The sequence below is a fragment of the Coturnix japonica genome, chromosome 36 (genome assembly GCF_054131305.1).
Source record: "Coturnix japonica strain WE chromosome 36, WE-NBRP24, whole genome shotgun sequence".
Classification (NCBI taxonomy): domain Eukaryota; kingdom Metazoa; phylum Chordata; class Aves; order Galliformes; family Phasianidae; genus Coturnix; species Coturnix japonica.
Window position 1 is genome coordinate 611470 of NC_140698.1, and position 15545 is coordinate 627014.

At 44.8% G+C, this 15545-nt stretch overlaps 1 protein-coding gene across 1 annotated transcript; it reads right to left on the reverse strand.

Annotated features, from left to right (window-relative positions):
* Positions 1-144: 144 nt before the first annotated feature.
* Positions 145-10363, reverse strand: LOC146755045 (ankyrin repeat domain-containing protein 42-like). The gene is made up of 6 exons (XM_085526428.1): positions 10110-10363; positions 9543-9678; positions 3984-4184; positions 2313-2438; positions 979-1084; positions 145-383 (listed from the first exon to the last, which is right to left on the reverse strand). The coding sequence occupies exons 1-6, from the start codon at positions 10170-10172 to the stop codon at positions 146-148; spliced, it is 870 nt and encodes a 289-aa protein (XP_085382554.1). The 5' UTR covers positions 10173-10363; the 3' UTR covers position 145.
* Positions 10364-15545: the final 5182 nt, after the last annotated feature.

Below are 15545 nucleotides of genomic sequence, written 5' to 3' on the forward strand. Positions count from 1 at the left end.
CTTTTGTCCCAGGCTGGAAATAGAGTTAGTGGAGGCCTGTATTACAGCATTGCTGTGTGCAGTGGCTGAATTCAACAACTGGTCTCATGTCATCTTAATTATCAAAGCCACTGACAGCAAAGCAGGTGCAGATAGGTTGACTTACTTAGAAAACAGAACTAATTCTTCTGCCTGTTGGAATAAGGAGTGAAGAAAGACAGTGCTTACTGCGTGCATTCTTTTTCTCTTCTTTATCCAGGATTAAGTCTTCTTTGCTATCTGTACTCCCTTCCACACCATGTCTTTCAAAAAATGCTATGTTGCTTGCATCCAGTTCTTCATCACTAGAGTTACCATCTCCAGTTCTTTGGGTCAAAAGTTCCACAGCTGCTAGCTGGGCAAATCTGCACAGAGAACAGTTAACCTACACTGATATAACCCTGTAACCTATAAGCACACAGCCATGCCCCCCACATGAGATAGAAACTCTAAAACACTTTGTGTTCCTGTCCAGAGGACAGTGTTTCAGGATCTGAGGAAGCATTAGTGCACAAACCATGAGCAGCAATCTCCTTTCCACAGCGCTCTGCCTCACTGAAATCTTATTACAGCGACTCCCACTTCAGAAACATGTTTTGCTTTGTAGGATTTCTTAACTGAATCTCATCAGCAACTACATTACTTTTATCAAATAAAAATCAACCAGCCTTCTCTAGCTCCCATTTGCTCTGTACAGCTGGAGCACACAGGCTCGCAATTTTCCTTTTGCAGATCCAATAGTTTTCATCTTTCATGCCTGACCTTGCTCAAAATAAATAAGTAAAAAATAAACGTTCAGACTTTTACAGCTACGATGTGGCTTTGCTTATCAGTGTAGTTCAAGGGCTTGATTAGTTCTTGCTTCATCACCAAAAATCAGGAGTAATTACAACAAAGCTGACTTGATATTTAAATAGTAAAATAAATGTTGAACAAAAGAGCTGTGGCATGTACTGCTACCTCTTGGCTACGTCCTTTGGAGTCTCTCCAGCATCATCTGTAATGTCACAGTCAGCCCCCATTTCAATCAACCACTGCAAGCAATGGATATGCCCTTGTCCTGCAGCTGGGGGAAGAAAGGTAAACACAAGTCAGCCATGTACAGCAGCGTTTTGAACTTCCTACTTCCCCTTTCTGTCATGGTTTAACATGACATAATTTGGGTTCATTAAGGCCACAAAGGAGAGATGCTATTTCAGAGAATATGTGAGTATATTGATTTTTAGGGAATATCACACAGAGTGGGTTTGAACCTTTTTCTGGTCCCTGAAATGTACGTGCAACTCTTTCTGTACGTGAGCTTTCTGTACTAAATGTTCTCAGTCCCATGCATCAGCACGGCTACTGCCCACACTGCATGGTCCCCAGTAATGATGTCTCACATATGGAAGATTGTCCTTGGCATGTCTGTCTGAAACCAGCGAGCCTTTTTCTTAAGGTAAAACAGATCTGCCTCTGACAGCACCCCATTGGGAGATGTGTCAGACTAAAACAAGGAAATGTACTGATAATCAGCCATAAAAGTTCTCCGTAACGGAAACACTGGAGGTGAAGTTTGGGGGTGAAACAATTGTTGGCTAGAAACTATCCAAGAAAAGGTAGTGGGAAGAAATGTAAAGGAATGTAAAGTTTTTCTCTACATGTTTTAAAAAATTCTGCCATTTTTTCTCTGAGCAAAACGAATTATGGGAAATTGTGTTAAAAGTATATTACAGGAATACCTCTATCTTTTCTTCGCCATTTCTATTTGGATACAAATTGTTTTCTTTTTAAAACAAACTGTTAATAGCAGGACTAGGGGAAATGGTTTTAAGTTAAAAGAGGGAAGATTTAGGTTGGATGTTAGGGGGAAGTTCTTCACTAGGAGAGTGGTTAGGGCCTGGAACAGGCTGCCCAGTGAGGTTGTGGATGCCCCGTCCTTGGAGGTGTTCAAGACCAGGTTGGACAGGGCCCTAGGCAACCTGATGTAGTAAAGGTGTATGTTTGGTGGCCCTGCCAGGCAGAGGGTTGGAACTACATGATCCTTGAGGTCCCTTCCAACCCGGGTCATTCTGTGATTCTGTGATTCTGTGATTCTGTGTTCTATCTTGACTTCAGCTTGGTTATTTTGTTGTTAAAGTGACCCCTGCATATGCATATGTCATTAAATGTTTTTCAAGGTTGCTCCTTCAGGCCTTCAGAAAATGAGATGCTGGTTTTCATTAAGTTTATCTAATGAGCAGCCAGTTGAAAATTTAAGTAAAGAAGCCAGCAATAAACAGTAAAAAGCTCAAACACTGATCATAATTACTTACCTTTGTGCATGAGAGTGGATCCCTTATCATCCCGCTCATTAATATTGATTGCTCCACAACTCACTAATCTTCTGAGTTCTAACAAGTCCCCTCTGAAAGCAGCGTCATGAGCTGGGAAATCTAAAACTGAAAATGAAATGCATGTTTCTGAGCAGATGCCAGTAATTCCACAAAACCTGCTCATATTTGTCTCAATTTGCATCTTTGATAACAACTCACTCACAGGCATTCCATAGCAAGGTTAATGCACCTTTAATTAGCTAAAATGCAGCTGCATATCTAGGATTGTTCATCACAGACTTGACTAAACTTCACTTGGTTACGTCTACAGGCATCTTATACAGCTGAGTGATTAATTTCACAAATCTGAACTAAGAAGTATACCTTTATTTTATAGCTAATGTTTATTACTGGCGGTAACAGTAGTCATCTACCTATTCAGATTTCCATAGTCTAAACAAATACATAAACTATACTACTTCTCCCCCTCTACTCAGCTCTTGTGAGGCCCCATCTGCAGTACTGCATCCAGACCTGGGGTCCCCAGTACAGGAAGGACGTGGAGCTCTTGGTGCGGGTCCAGAGGACGGCCACTAAGATGATCAGAGGGCTGGAGCATCTGTCCTATGAGGAAAGGTTGAGGGAACTGGGCTTGTTTAGATTGGAGAAGAGAAGGCTCAGGGGAGACCTTGTTGTGGCCTTCCAGTCCTTGAAAGGAGCATATAAACTGGAGGGGAAATGGCTGTTTATGAGGGTGGACAGTGATAGGACAAAGGGGAATGGTTTTAAACTGAGGCAGGGCAGATTTAGGTTAGATATTAGGAGGATATTTTTCACACAGAGGGTGGTGACGCACTGAACAGGTTGCCCAAGGAGGCTGTGGATGCCCCATCCCTGCAGGCATTCAAGGCCAGGCTGGATGTGGCTCTGGGCAGCCTGGTCCGGTGGCTGGTGACCCTGCACATAGCAGTGGGGTTGAAACTGGATGATCACTGCAGTCCTTTTCAATCCAGGCCATTCTATGATTCTACGATTCTTGTTTAAAAACTATTCATGCAGGCCATTTGATTTTTCTGGTTATTTTTTATAGGTGGAGCGTGTTAGTGTTTATACCTGTAAGCACAATGACAAAAGACTAGCAGATAGGGAAATCATGTGTCTGGGAATAGTAGAGAGGTGAAGGTGCAGTGCTCATATCCTTGTTCTGTTCAGCGTCCTCCTCTGAAACCTCACCACCCTCGTGTCCTTTGCTATGCTGACTGCAGTAGTATTCCTGGTTAGCAAGTAACCTTAATTTCAGTGGGATCTTTCCAGGCTAAGCAGTTATTGAGAATCATGAACAGGCAAATCTGCAAACTCATTGATTCTGGATCTCTGCTGGAGTCTAGGCAGAACATGGGCAACTTGGTACAACAACTCATATTGCAACACAATGTGAGAAGCTTTATTCTGATTATTGTAAATACTATTTATGAAGTTGAGCAGAGTATCCCAGTCTAGCTGTCAGTAAGAGCCACAAGCATCCTAAGCAACAGTCATACCTTACAATAGCAATATATAAAGGTTATAGTTCTGCTCATACAAGATTTCAGAATCGAGTGCTTCATAGAATTACTATGTCTATTTTAACAGTAAATTTTAATCAACTTTTAAGATTTGATACCTACTCACCTTCCTGTGTCTCTGGATGCTCCCCCTCTTTTTCCACACTGTCAATATATTGCAGAATATTGTCTTTATAGAACCTCTCAGCCAAGTCCCTTGGAGTCTCTCCATGGTCATTCCTTGCTTTTAAAGTGTGCATAACACTGGCCATTTTACTGACCAGGAACTTAAAGCAATGCAGGTGTCCTTCCACTGCTGCCAAATGAGCTATGGAACAAGGGGAAACCAAGTATGTTAGAGCAGGGTATTGCTGACCACCAGGAAGGCAGTGTTTCCACCAACTGTTAGATCTAGTGTCCAACACTGCACAGTGGGAGGGAGCAGGCAGCTGGATACGGAATGCTCAGCTCCTATCCAGGACAGAGTTCAGCTATAGGCAAAGGAGGTAAAAGAAAGCTGTCAAAAACAGGATCTGAAAAGAAAATGCCCTGTCAGAGCTGACTGCAGCCAACACATCATGACACTGCCAAGAGACCCCAGAGCAACAACTAGGGATGCACTGGTGGGGTCTTCTGTTTCCCATGGAATGTTTACTCCTTAGCAGCTGTGATCTGGCCTCTCTCTCCTAGATAAGACAACAGAGGGATTGAAAGAGGAGTCTTTGGTTAGGAGTTAGGGCACCTGTTTCAGTCCCACATCCATTGCACCACTCCCAACAAACTGCATCACACCTCTGCAGCTCCATTACTTCACCTTATAAAATGACAGTGACATTCACTTTATTGGGAAGAGCTTTGGAGGTACGTCCCCTGATATTCCCATTAATATGTAGATGTATTCAATGCACTTCTATTACAATTTTAACATTTACAGTTGTGGAGAGTTGTGTGAGCAGGAGCTGTTCTGACCCAGCGCAGCACTGACTGCTTCCCTATATGGCAGAAGTGCTCCCTCCCCTGTCCTTTAGGCTACTCTGAGCTTTAGTTATTCAACACCAGTAGAGTGCCGGGCCTGTAGCAAAGTAAGAGGTACAAAATATATGTTTGTTATTATGTAATAAATCATAGTCTCCAGTCCCATCAATGGGAAGAAGTTGCAAAATAAACACAGTTATTATGCAACGTATTATCACCCCATGTATTAACATAATGTAGATTATCACCCCACGTATTAACTCAGTATGCATTATCACTCCATCAAAATGCTCTGACTGACATTCTGTGGGCAAAAGAGTTATGTATTTCTGATTATCTTCATAGTTGCTAATGATGTATCCAGGACAAGTCCCCTAAGCTAACTTCTGGCACATCACAGAATCACAGAATCACAGAATTATCAAGGTTGGAAAAGACCTAGAAGATCATCTAGTCCAACCATTACCAATACTTCCTGGCTAAATCATATTCCTCAGCACAACATCCAAACATTCCTTGAACACTCCCATGGTTGGTGACTCCACCACCTCCCTGGGCAGTGCATTCCAATGCCTCATCACCCTTTCCGAGAAAGTAATACTTCCTAATGTCCAGCCTGAACCTCCCCTGGCGCAGCTTAAAACCATTCCCTCTAGTTCTATCACTGATTACACGAGAGAAGAGGCCAACCCCCAGCTCACTACAACCCCCCTTCAGGAAGTTAAAGAGAGCAATAAGGTCTCCCCTGAGCCTCCTCTTCTCCAGGCTGAACATGCAAAAGTTGCAGTGTTACAATTCTTGAGCTTTAGGAGCATAGATTTGCAACCTCAGTAAATTCCTGTCAGTACTTTCAGATTAAATTATAGCACTGGCCAGCTAATCTTGAAGCTGAATTATATAAAGATGATTTAAATTGACAGTGGTATGTAGAGCACAGCACTTCTGTTAATCTTTTATTAACAGTGTTACAATGCATTTTCTTTCTTCTGGATGATAACAGAAGCAAGTGCAAACTGAGCTACCTTCTATGTTGTCACCAGAGCACCTAGCATCATGATTCTTTATTGCCTGAGCCACTACACCAGATGTCCTGCTGGGATGTAAGAGCCCCAGGTCCTTTAACAAAGCCTGGGTTTGCAGAACAGAACATAGACATCAGTTTTCTGGGTAAATGGCACTCGGCAGAGGATAAAATATTTTAAAATGGATTTAAAGAATAAATCTAAACCTGCAAACAAGTTATAGAGGTAAGAAAATAGGCTATTTAGAACAAATAATATGACAAACCTTAAGAAGGCAAATGTTAAAGGGGAAACGATGTAACAAGAATAAAGGGTTGAAAGACAGCATTCACCTTACAGAGTAATTTGAGGCAGTAGCGTGGTAAGCAAAGGGACAGTGGAGAAACTATGAAGGGCAAGAAACAAAGAGTGCTCATTTTTTGTGCTAAAGTGGCTACACACAGGATTTTGAAGAGAGTACAGACTATAGATAACACAGAAATACTGGTATGCCATAAATCAAGATGGAGAAATCAGAGGTAAATGAGAACAAGGGTTTTACCAAGCCAGTTAAGAAGTAGTTGGATGCAAAAGCTTGCATATGAACATGCCAGAATCTGATCACACTGGCACAGCTGTTCAAGCTTGGCATACATTCAAAAAGGAGCAGATAGCAGCAGAACCTGCCTGCTGCCCCACCTGCCCTTCTCCTCCTATGATCTCCATTGGCACAGGCACAGGGAATGCCCACCTACACAGCACTCAGTCAGGCTGTGCCTGCTTCTGATGTGAGTTATGCCAGCTCCCAGGAGCTCTGAGCCTTGCCAGCAGCAGTGGGAGCTGAACAGGATACTGCTGCCAACCAACAAGTACTTTGGGATTTATGTATTCCCCCATCATTATAAAAATAGAATAACGAGGTTGATAGCATGGAACAAATCATACAGTCATCGGTTAGGTTTGGAAAGGACTTTAGAGACCATCCATGGGCAGGGAGGCAGTGATGCTTCCCACTAGACCAGGCTGCCCAAAATGCCACCTGACCTGGCCTTGAACAGCTCCAGAGACTTGGAATCACAGAATGACATGTTCAGTTGGAAGGGACCTGGGATCATGCCCTGGTTGAGTTTGTGATCTCAAGCGATGTGGGCCTGGCAAAGAGCAGGACCAGGATGCTCAACTTTAGAAGAGCAGACTTCAAGCTACTCAATGGAATGCTGGCCAAGATCCCCTGGCGCGCTGCCCTCAAAGATAAGGACGTTGAGGAGAGCTGGCTACTGTTCAAGGATGCCCTCCTGGCAGCACAAGAGGTCTCCATTCCCCTGATTAAGAAAGTGGGCAGGAGAGGTAGAAAACCGGCATGGCTCAGCAAGGACCTGCTAAGAGAACTGAGGGTGAAGAAAGGGGTGTACAAGCTCTGGAAACAAGGCTGTGTCACCCGGGAAGAATACAGGGATGCCGTCCGAACTTGCAGATGTGGGATCAGGAAAGCCAAGGCACAGGCAGAACTGAACTTGGCGAGGGATGTGAAAAACAATAAGAAAACCTTCTACAGGTACATTGGCCAGAAGAGACAGGCCAAAATGGGCGTACCTACTCTGGTAAATTCAAAAGGAGAAATGGCTTCAACAGATGAAGAGAAAGCTGAGGTGCTGAATGAGTTCTTCACCTCGGTCTTCACTGGTGGCCAGGATTCTAGTCTTTTTCACGTCCCTAAGTCTTGCACCCCCATCCCTCCATGTGGGGACCAAGGAGGTAAATCCCTCCCCACTGTAAGGGTAGAGCAAGTCCGAGAGTGCCTTCTTAGACTGAATGAGTATAAGTCTATGGGGCCAGATGGCGTGCATCCCAGGGTCCTGAAGGAGCTGGCTGAGGTGGTTGCTGAGCCGCTCTCCATCATATTTGAGAAGTCGTGGCTGTCAGGTGAGGTCCCGGATGATTGGAGGAAGGGTCACGTCACTCCCATTTACAAGAAGGGGAGCAGGGACGACCCGGGTAACTACAGGCCGGTGAGTCTCACCTCTGTGCCTGGGAAGATTATGGAACAGATCCTCCTGGACAACATGCTTGATCACATAAAGAACAAGCATGTGATCCGAGACAGCCAGCACGGCTTCACCAGGGGAAGGTCATGCTTAACTAATCTTGTGGCCTTCTATGATGGAGTGACGGCGTTGGTGGATGAAGGGAAGGTGACCGATGTCATTTACCTGGACCTGAGCAAGGCCTTTGACATGGTCCCCCATCACATCCTCATCTCCAAATTGGAGGGAGGTGGATTTGATGGGTGGACAACTAGATGGATAAGCAATTGGTTGAAAGGCCGCAGACAGAGGGTGGTGGTCAATGGCTCTATGTCCAGGTGGAGGCCGGTAACGAGCGGCGTCCCTCAAGGGTCTGTCTTGGGACCGGTGCTCTTTAACATCTTTATTAATGACATCGATGAGGGAATGGAGTGCACCCTCAGCAAGTTTGCTGATGACACCAAGCTGAGTGGTGCAGTTGATACGGTGGAGGGAACAGATGCCATTCAGAGGGACCTTGACAGGCTGGAAAGCTGGGCTCGGGTGAACCTAATGAGGTTCAACACGGCAAAGTGCAAGGTTTTGCACTTGGGCCGGAAGAACCCCAGGCACCTGTACAGGCTGGGAGGAGTTGTCCTTGAGAGCAGCTCAGCTGAAAAAGACCTAGGGGTCCTGATAGATGAGAAACTTAACATGAGCCAGCAGTGCGCTCTGGCAGCCCAGAAAGCAAATGGGATCCTGGGCTCCATCAGGAGAGGGGTGGTCAGCAGGGATAGGGAGGTGATTGTCCCTCTCTACTCTGCTCTTGTGAGGCCCCATCTGGAGTACTGTGTCCAGGTGTGGAGCCCTCAGTACAAAAAAGATATGGAAATTTTGGAAAGGGTCCAGAGGAGGGCCACAAAGATGATCAGGGGGCTGGAGCACCTCCCCTATGAGGACAGGCTGAGGGAGTTGGGTTTGTTCAGCCTGGAGAAGAGAAGGTTGCGGGGTGACCTCATTGCAGCCTTTCAGTACCTGAAGGGAACTTACATCCAGGAGGGGAGTAAACTCTTCGAAAGGGCTGATAATAGCAGGACTAGGGGAAATGGTTTTAAGTTGAAGGAGGGAAGATTTAGGTTGGATGTTAGGGGTAAGTTCTTTACTAGAAGGGTGGTTAGGTCCTGGAACAGGCTGCCCAGTGAGGTTGTGGATGCCCCGTCCTTGGAGGTGTTCAAGACCAGGTTGGACGGGGCCCTGGGCAACCTGATCTAGTAAATGTGTATGTTTGGTGGCCCTGCTAGGCAGGGGGGTTGGAACTACATGATCCTTGAGGTCCCTTCCAACCCGGGTAATTCTGTGATTCTGTGATTCTGTGACCTCAAAGATCACCCAGTTCCTACCTCCTGCCATGGGCTGCCTGCCCCCCAACAACTCAGGCTGCCCAGGGTCCATCCAACCTGACCCTGAGAACCTCCAGGGATGGGGCACCCACAGCTCTCTGGGCAGCCATGCCAGGGCCTCAGCACCCTGTGAGTAAAGAATTTATTCCTACCATTTAATCTCCTTTTTTAGTTTTAAGTGGTTCCCTTCTGTCTTACCAAAAGATTATCATCCTATCAATGCTGCTGGTGTGTTTTATATATGATGTGCTAGAGTTATCACATCCACAACAAGGGCTGAAAAACCAAATGATTATTCCTGACATACCTGGAAGGTTTCCATCAGTATCCACATCACCTATGCATGCTCCCCATCTAACAAGAAGCTGCAAACAGCCCAAGCGACCATGAAAAGCAGCATAATGAACAGGCTTCCAGTCATTCCTGTCTGCTGCGTTTACATTCTAAAACAAAAGCTGCAGGTTAGTTTATGAAGCTTAGACATGAGACATTCTATAAATAAGTATCAACAGTTCATTGTGCTACTTTATTTAAACAAAATCAAATATTTCTCCAAATTCAAGCCACGAAAGCGGCATAAGACGTATTTCTCACAGGTTCGTGGCTTCATTGAAATAAAACACACATAAAAGTTGTGTTTTCAGACATCTACCACCGTGTTAGTCGTTATATAATACACAACTGGATTTTTTTAACATCTTACGATTAAAAAAATGCAAATTTACACTACAAATAAATTCACAGCGTCACCAATGAGAATGTACCAACAGAGGTTAATCTATAGTCCCAAACCTCAGTTAGTGAGGGGTTTGGTATGGAAAAGGATACCAGACTCTGGCTCTGCATTAGGGAATTGCAGGTAGAAGGCTCTCACCGCTCCACTTCGCAGTATGGTTTGCAATGTGTACGACTGCCCATGGGCTGCACCCGCGGTCATCTCGAGCTTCTAGGTTTGCTCCATTTATTAACAAAGCCTACAAGAAATGCAAAGCTCACAGGCTGAAAGAGCAAACACTGTCTCACAGGGTGACTTGAGATGGTCAGCTGGGTTCCTCTGATAAATCTGATAGCACAGAGGGAACAAACGAGTGCAGTCATTTTACCAGTGACTTGGTTTCAGCTGTAAAGACACAGAGCCAGCTCCAGTAGGAACACTTTCAGCTGATCTTCATGAGGAAGTGTCCAAACCAAAGGCCTGCCTTCCTTTTGCTGGAGAGTGAATATCTCTACATACCTGCACGCAAGCATCCTGCCCACAGATTGCCGCAAGGTGAGCTGCTGTCCAGCCTCTGACTGTCACACGTGTCACATCAGCTCCATGCCAGAGCAACCAGTGAAGGCACTGCGCAACCAAAAACAAGCTCTTATTCATTTAATAAACTCTTATTCCATAACAATTCTTATAACTCATCTGAGGCAAATGCTAACTATAAATCAACAGTAGATGTTACATTTCAAACAGTGTTAGGAAATGACATGGTCTCAAGGCTTCATCCAAGGGCACAAAAAGCACAACCAACCTACTAATTGCAATGACTTGCAGTGTGCCTTCTTTATCTTACAATTCCATACTTAAAATGCAGACTGTGAGAGCGTTCATGTGGCATGAGGTAAAAACACTGGGGAAAAATGGTGCAAAGATGCTCATTTGAAGTCCAGCTAAAATGAACAGCAGGAAAGATGCCATGAATCAAATGTAAAGCCTCAGTTCATTTATTAGGCTTTCTTGAGTATATGTAATCCCATCTCTCCTCTCACCCATCACAGATTATTTTAACTTTATTCACCTTTTTTTCAGCAGGTGTTATTGCTTTCCATGGAAAGCTTAAAGAACAATTAAGAAAATAATAAACTACAAAACTAGTTAAAGCTTTTTGTTACACATCATTACTATTTACTGTCTTCTTTTAGGCTAGTCTCCAGCTCTCTTTCCTTTGGGACTTCATTTTTTATACGGTTATTTACAGCCTTGCTGTTTCAAAGTAAGATCGCTATAAACATTGCACAAGGAGGCTGTAACAGGAAGGTGAATGTGCTGAATGCAGCAGCTCAGTCCTTCTGGAAATCAAATCATTTCTGCATCAACAGTCAGTGTTCTTGCTTATGAAAATGAACTGTATTTGAACTGTTTCTGTAGAGAATGAGGCATGGGACAGAACACTGGGAAATGAACAAACATTTTTGTGTCACTTCTCGCTTGGCTCAGTCACTTTCAGAATATTAAACATATCCTTATGGATTTTCCAAGTGTTCTGAGTGAAGGGGAAAACACAAGGACAAAAGAAGGTAATGAGGCTAGAAGGGGAGACCAGAAGGCACACCTTGTTTGGTGTTAGAAAAGCTCTGATTTTGTAAAATCTGAGGACACTGATTACATAAACTGCCTGGGGCTTCAGAAAGGTAAAATGTAGTCCTAACAAACTGCACATCTTTCCTTAGTGAATACCTTAAATCAGAAAAAAAGAGCAGGCAGAGATTATAGATCTAGCTTGATCAAAGCTAGCAATGTTTTGTTCAGCCTCTCCCCAGAGGAAAACGTTAACCCATAAAACCTTGCTGTGTCCAAACACTAACATAAACAGGGGAGGAATGGCTGTTTTCAAGGGTAGATATTTTTAGGACAAGGGGGGATGAATTTAAACTGAGACAGGGGAGGTTTAGGTTAGAGATTAGAGGGAAGTTTTTCACACAGAGGGTGGTGACAGGTTGCCCAAGGAGGCTGTGGATGCCCCATCCCTGCAGGCATTCAAGACCAGGCTGGATGTGACTCTGGGCAGCCTGGTCTGGTTGTTGCCAACCCTGCAGGTGGTTGAAACTGGATGATCATTGTGGTCCTTTTCAACCCAGGTTATTCTATGATTTTATGATTTTACCTCCAGGCTTCCAGAGCGTGCAGCACAGTGCAATGGTGTGAACTTGTGGACTAAATCCACCTCGTCGATAGAGGCTCCACGTTTTATCATTAATGCAAGCTGTTCTACATCACCAGCTTTCACTGCCTCATGTACACTGGTGTAAGTTTGCTTCTTCCTGACATCTAGTGAGGGATAATAAAAGCATTAGCCAGCTCAGTCACATTTCAGAGAGATGAAAGAAGTGATGAATCAAATAAGCATCAGGGTGACAGTTTATAAGAACCAGACAATAGTGTAACCTATGAGAGTGTAACTTGTATCAGCACAAGTCTTTAGCCCTTTGTGTTTCCCATAAGCAAACCAATATTCAAGAACCTGAAAGAGCCACGTCCCCTCCAGCCACAGATAAAGAACAGGACAGCAGAGCAACTCCATCTATGTATACAGATGCTGGATCAAGTCCAACCCAATGCTGGCTCTCTTCCTAAACTGTTTCATCAATCACGCCTTCAGGTGTTCAGCCATTGCTCCTCAGGGGCTCTGCATGGCCACACTCCTTACTGCCACCCAAGGACACGGCACACCAAGGGCCCTTCGCTAAGTAGGCAAACCTTGCTAATAGGACATAAGGTCACGCAGATGCTCTTGACTGAGCTGAACCTATCAGTTAAAGCTGCTACATAAAAGCAATGCTTTATACAATGTGTTAGTCATCCTGCTCTGTTCTGCTGCTATACCCATAGCACTGCTCTGGCACAGGTTACTTTGTTAGAAACCTAGTATTTTTCTCCCACCAAAGTCAATAGTGTTTTCATGGACTTCAGTGGCTCAGAATCAAACTCTGAATGTAGACACAGCGTGGTCCAAAAAAAAAAACCAAAACCATCACCAGGCCATGGGATCAAATAGTCTGTATTTTCCTTCAGGCCTAGTTACTGTTTGACACTGTAACTGTAAACAATGGGAGCTGGATATCTAAATCCTCTTGCAACATTTTGGCATTTTGCCTATATTTGCCAATAAAAATAAGTGATGTAAGTAGTTTTAATGGCTGGGATGGCTAACTTGAGATAGCTAAGCATATGAGTAAGCCAAAACAATTGATAATCACCTTCTGGAGTAGTCATCATTCTGGAACCAAAACGCACCAACACTCTTTGATTAAATTTCAGGCTCTAAGAAGTCTTGAAGAGGCAGGTTGTTGTTCTGCAAGTCAAGCATACACAGAAATATTGGTCTTAAGTTATTAGAGCCTCAGTTTTCCTGCCCATGGAGAAGAAATTGAGGCAACAGTTCAAATAGTTATAAATGTGAGATCAAAAATGTTAAAGCATATCAATGAGTTGCTGCTCAAAGGTGCCTGGCGTACATAAAAGCAGAAATTATGATGAAAACAGCTGACGTTGTTTACCAGTACTTATACCTGTTCCCATGTAGTCTGTAGCATGAAAGTAATGCTTGGCCAGATTCAGCACTGCCACAGAGAGGAAAAGAGGGTGTTAAACTGTTTCATTAAGCAAAGCTGAGTGTTGTATCACACCCTGGTGTACCATCACTTCACTCCCCCCAGCGCCAGGCTGTACCACTGCCCAGCACAGAGGCAGCAAAACAGTGCATGAACCAACACCAGCTGAAACTCAGAACAGCTCATGTTGGAAGGGACCTCCTGGGGTCCATGTTTTTAAATAGAACTTAAGTACATGCAGCATTCTGGTGTTGTGTTTTCTAAACAAAGCATCACTAGGACCTGATTTTCCCCCAAGGGAGAGACTTCTCACGATGCCAGGTGAGGGTTACAGACTTCAGCACAGTGATGCAGGCTGACATCAGAAGCATATCTAGCCAACCAGACTGCTTGCCAGAGCACAAATGTGCTTAACACCACGTACCAGTGCAATGGGTTCAAGGTAATATTTACTGTTTTTTAATCCAGAACAATTTTGCCCTCTTTTTTCTTCCGGAAGGGGCAATGAACTACAGCTGTGTGCAGGTGGGTGCCAAGCTGCAGCCCCATGGCTCAGGCACCACGAGCACAGCTGGGACTGGAGTTTAATGAACAGCTGTTAACACAAACTCCCTACAAAACACAACTGGTTTTGAGAGCAAGTGATATTTTCCATAACTTCAGTGCACTTTGTTATCAAATGCTTGTTCCCTAGTTGCCCTGTAGAAAGAAGTAGATAAGAGAGTAAGTGTTACAATGGTACTTAACCAGAATTCACCCAAGAAATTACTCAGCCTGAGGGAGGGAGACAGTGTTAGGTTTTCCCTACATCTCCATAACACACAAAAATAAGCCATTGTGGTGCTTTTTGGCAGCAGTTGAAGGGGATGAGGCACAAAACCACACAGTGGGCAAAGACCGAGGTCCTGAGCCCTGTGTGGGGTTATAACCCCATCCCGGCAGTGCCCGTGGGGGTTATGCCACCTTTCTCCGCGTGTTTGGCAAATATCGATTAGTCTGGGGTATTTTAGGTGGGCCCAATACGAAATATGAAGTTAACTAACGGGCAGAACAACTGAGGAGAGCCGGAAAGCGCGGGCACAGCCGCCCCACGGGCGTCCCCCTCACGGCCGATGGGGGGAAGTGGGACAAGGAGCAGCACAGCGGGACAAGGAGCAGCACAGCCCGGCCCGGCCGTCAGGGGAGGACGCGGGGATAAGGCCGCGGGCGGAGCGGTCTCACTGGCCGGAATAGGGCTGGAGCCGCGTTCTCCTCTTCTTCCAGTCCTTCCCCCACACCGCAGCAGGGTTGCTATGGGCGCAGTCCTCGCGGGAGGAAAATGGCGGGCGGCCATGGCGGCTCAGGGGGACGGGCCCTGCCCCACAGTGATGCGGGAGGTTGCTGTGGCTCCTCTCAGAATCATGAAGGCCACTTCCCTCAGTGCCACAGCACTTCCCCAGCAGCCTGTGCCAATGCATCACTGCTTTTAGACCGGATTTTCCCTGTATCAAACCTCTCACTGCAGCCTTACATAAAGGTGTGGGTTATTGCTTGAGGTCTGGTTGTCAAAGTTCACAGCTGATACTTACAACATGCACTGGGATGAATTTGGATTTTCTGAGTACCCGACCTTGCAAGAGCCATCTATCCTAAGACAGTGACATTTCCTCTGACTTTTAGATGAAATCCACCCCTGCCCCTGAAATCCACACCTGGCAAAATGCATTTTTATCCCAAGACAAACACCCTATGACTTATGCACACTTACACTACCATGCATACATACCTATGCAGCTTACTGCCCATCCCACAAACACACCCAACCACACAAACCCACTACAGAAAGGAAAGAGACTGACACAAACATATGCTTCAATTTTATTTATTACATTTAAGAAATATTAACATCTCAGGATATCTGGTTTATCACCTAAATTCAGTCATAAGCAACGAAAAAATTAAAAAAAAAAAAATTTTTTTTAAAAACTTCAAATGAGCATTCTTAGATTCA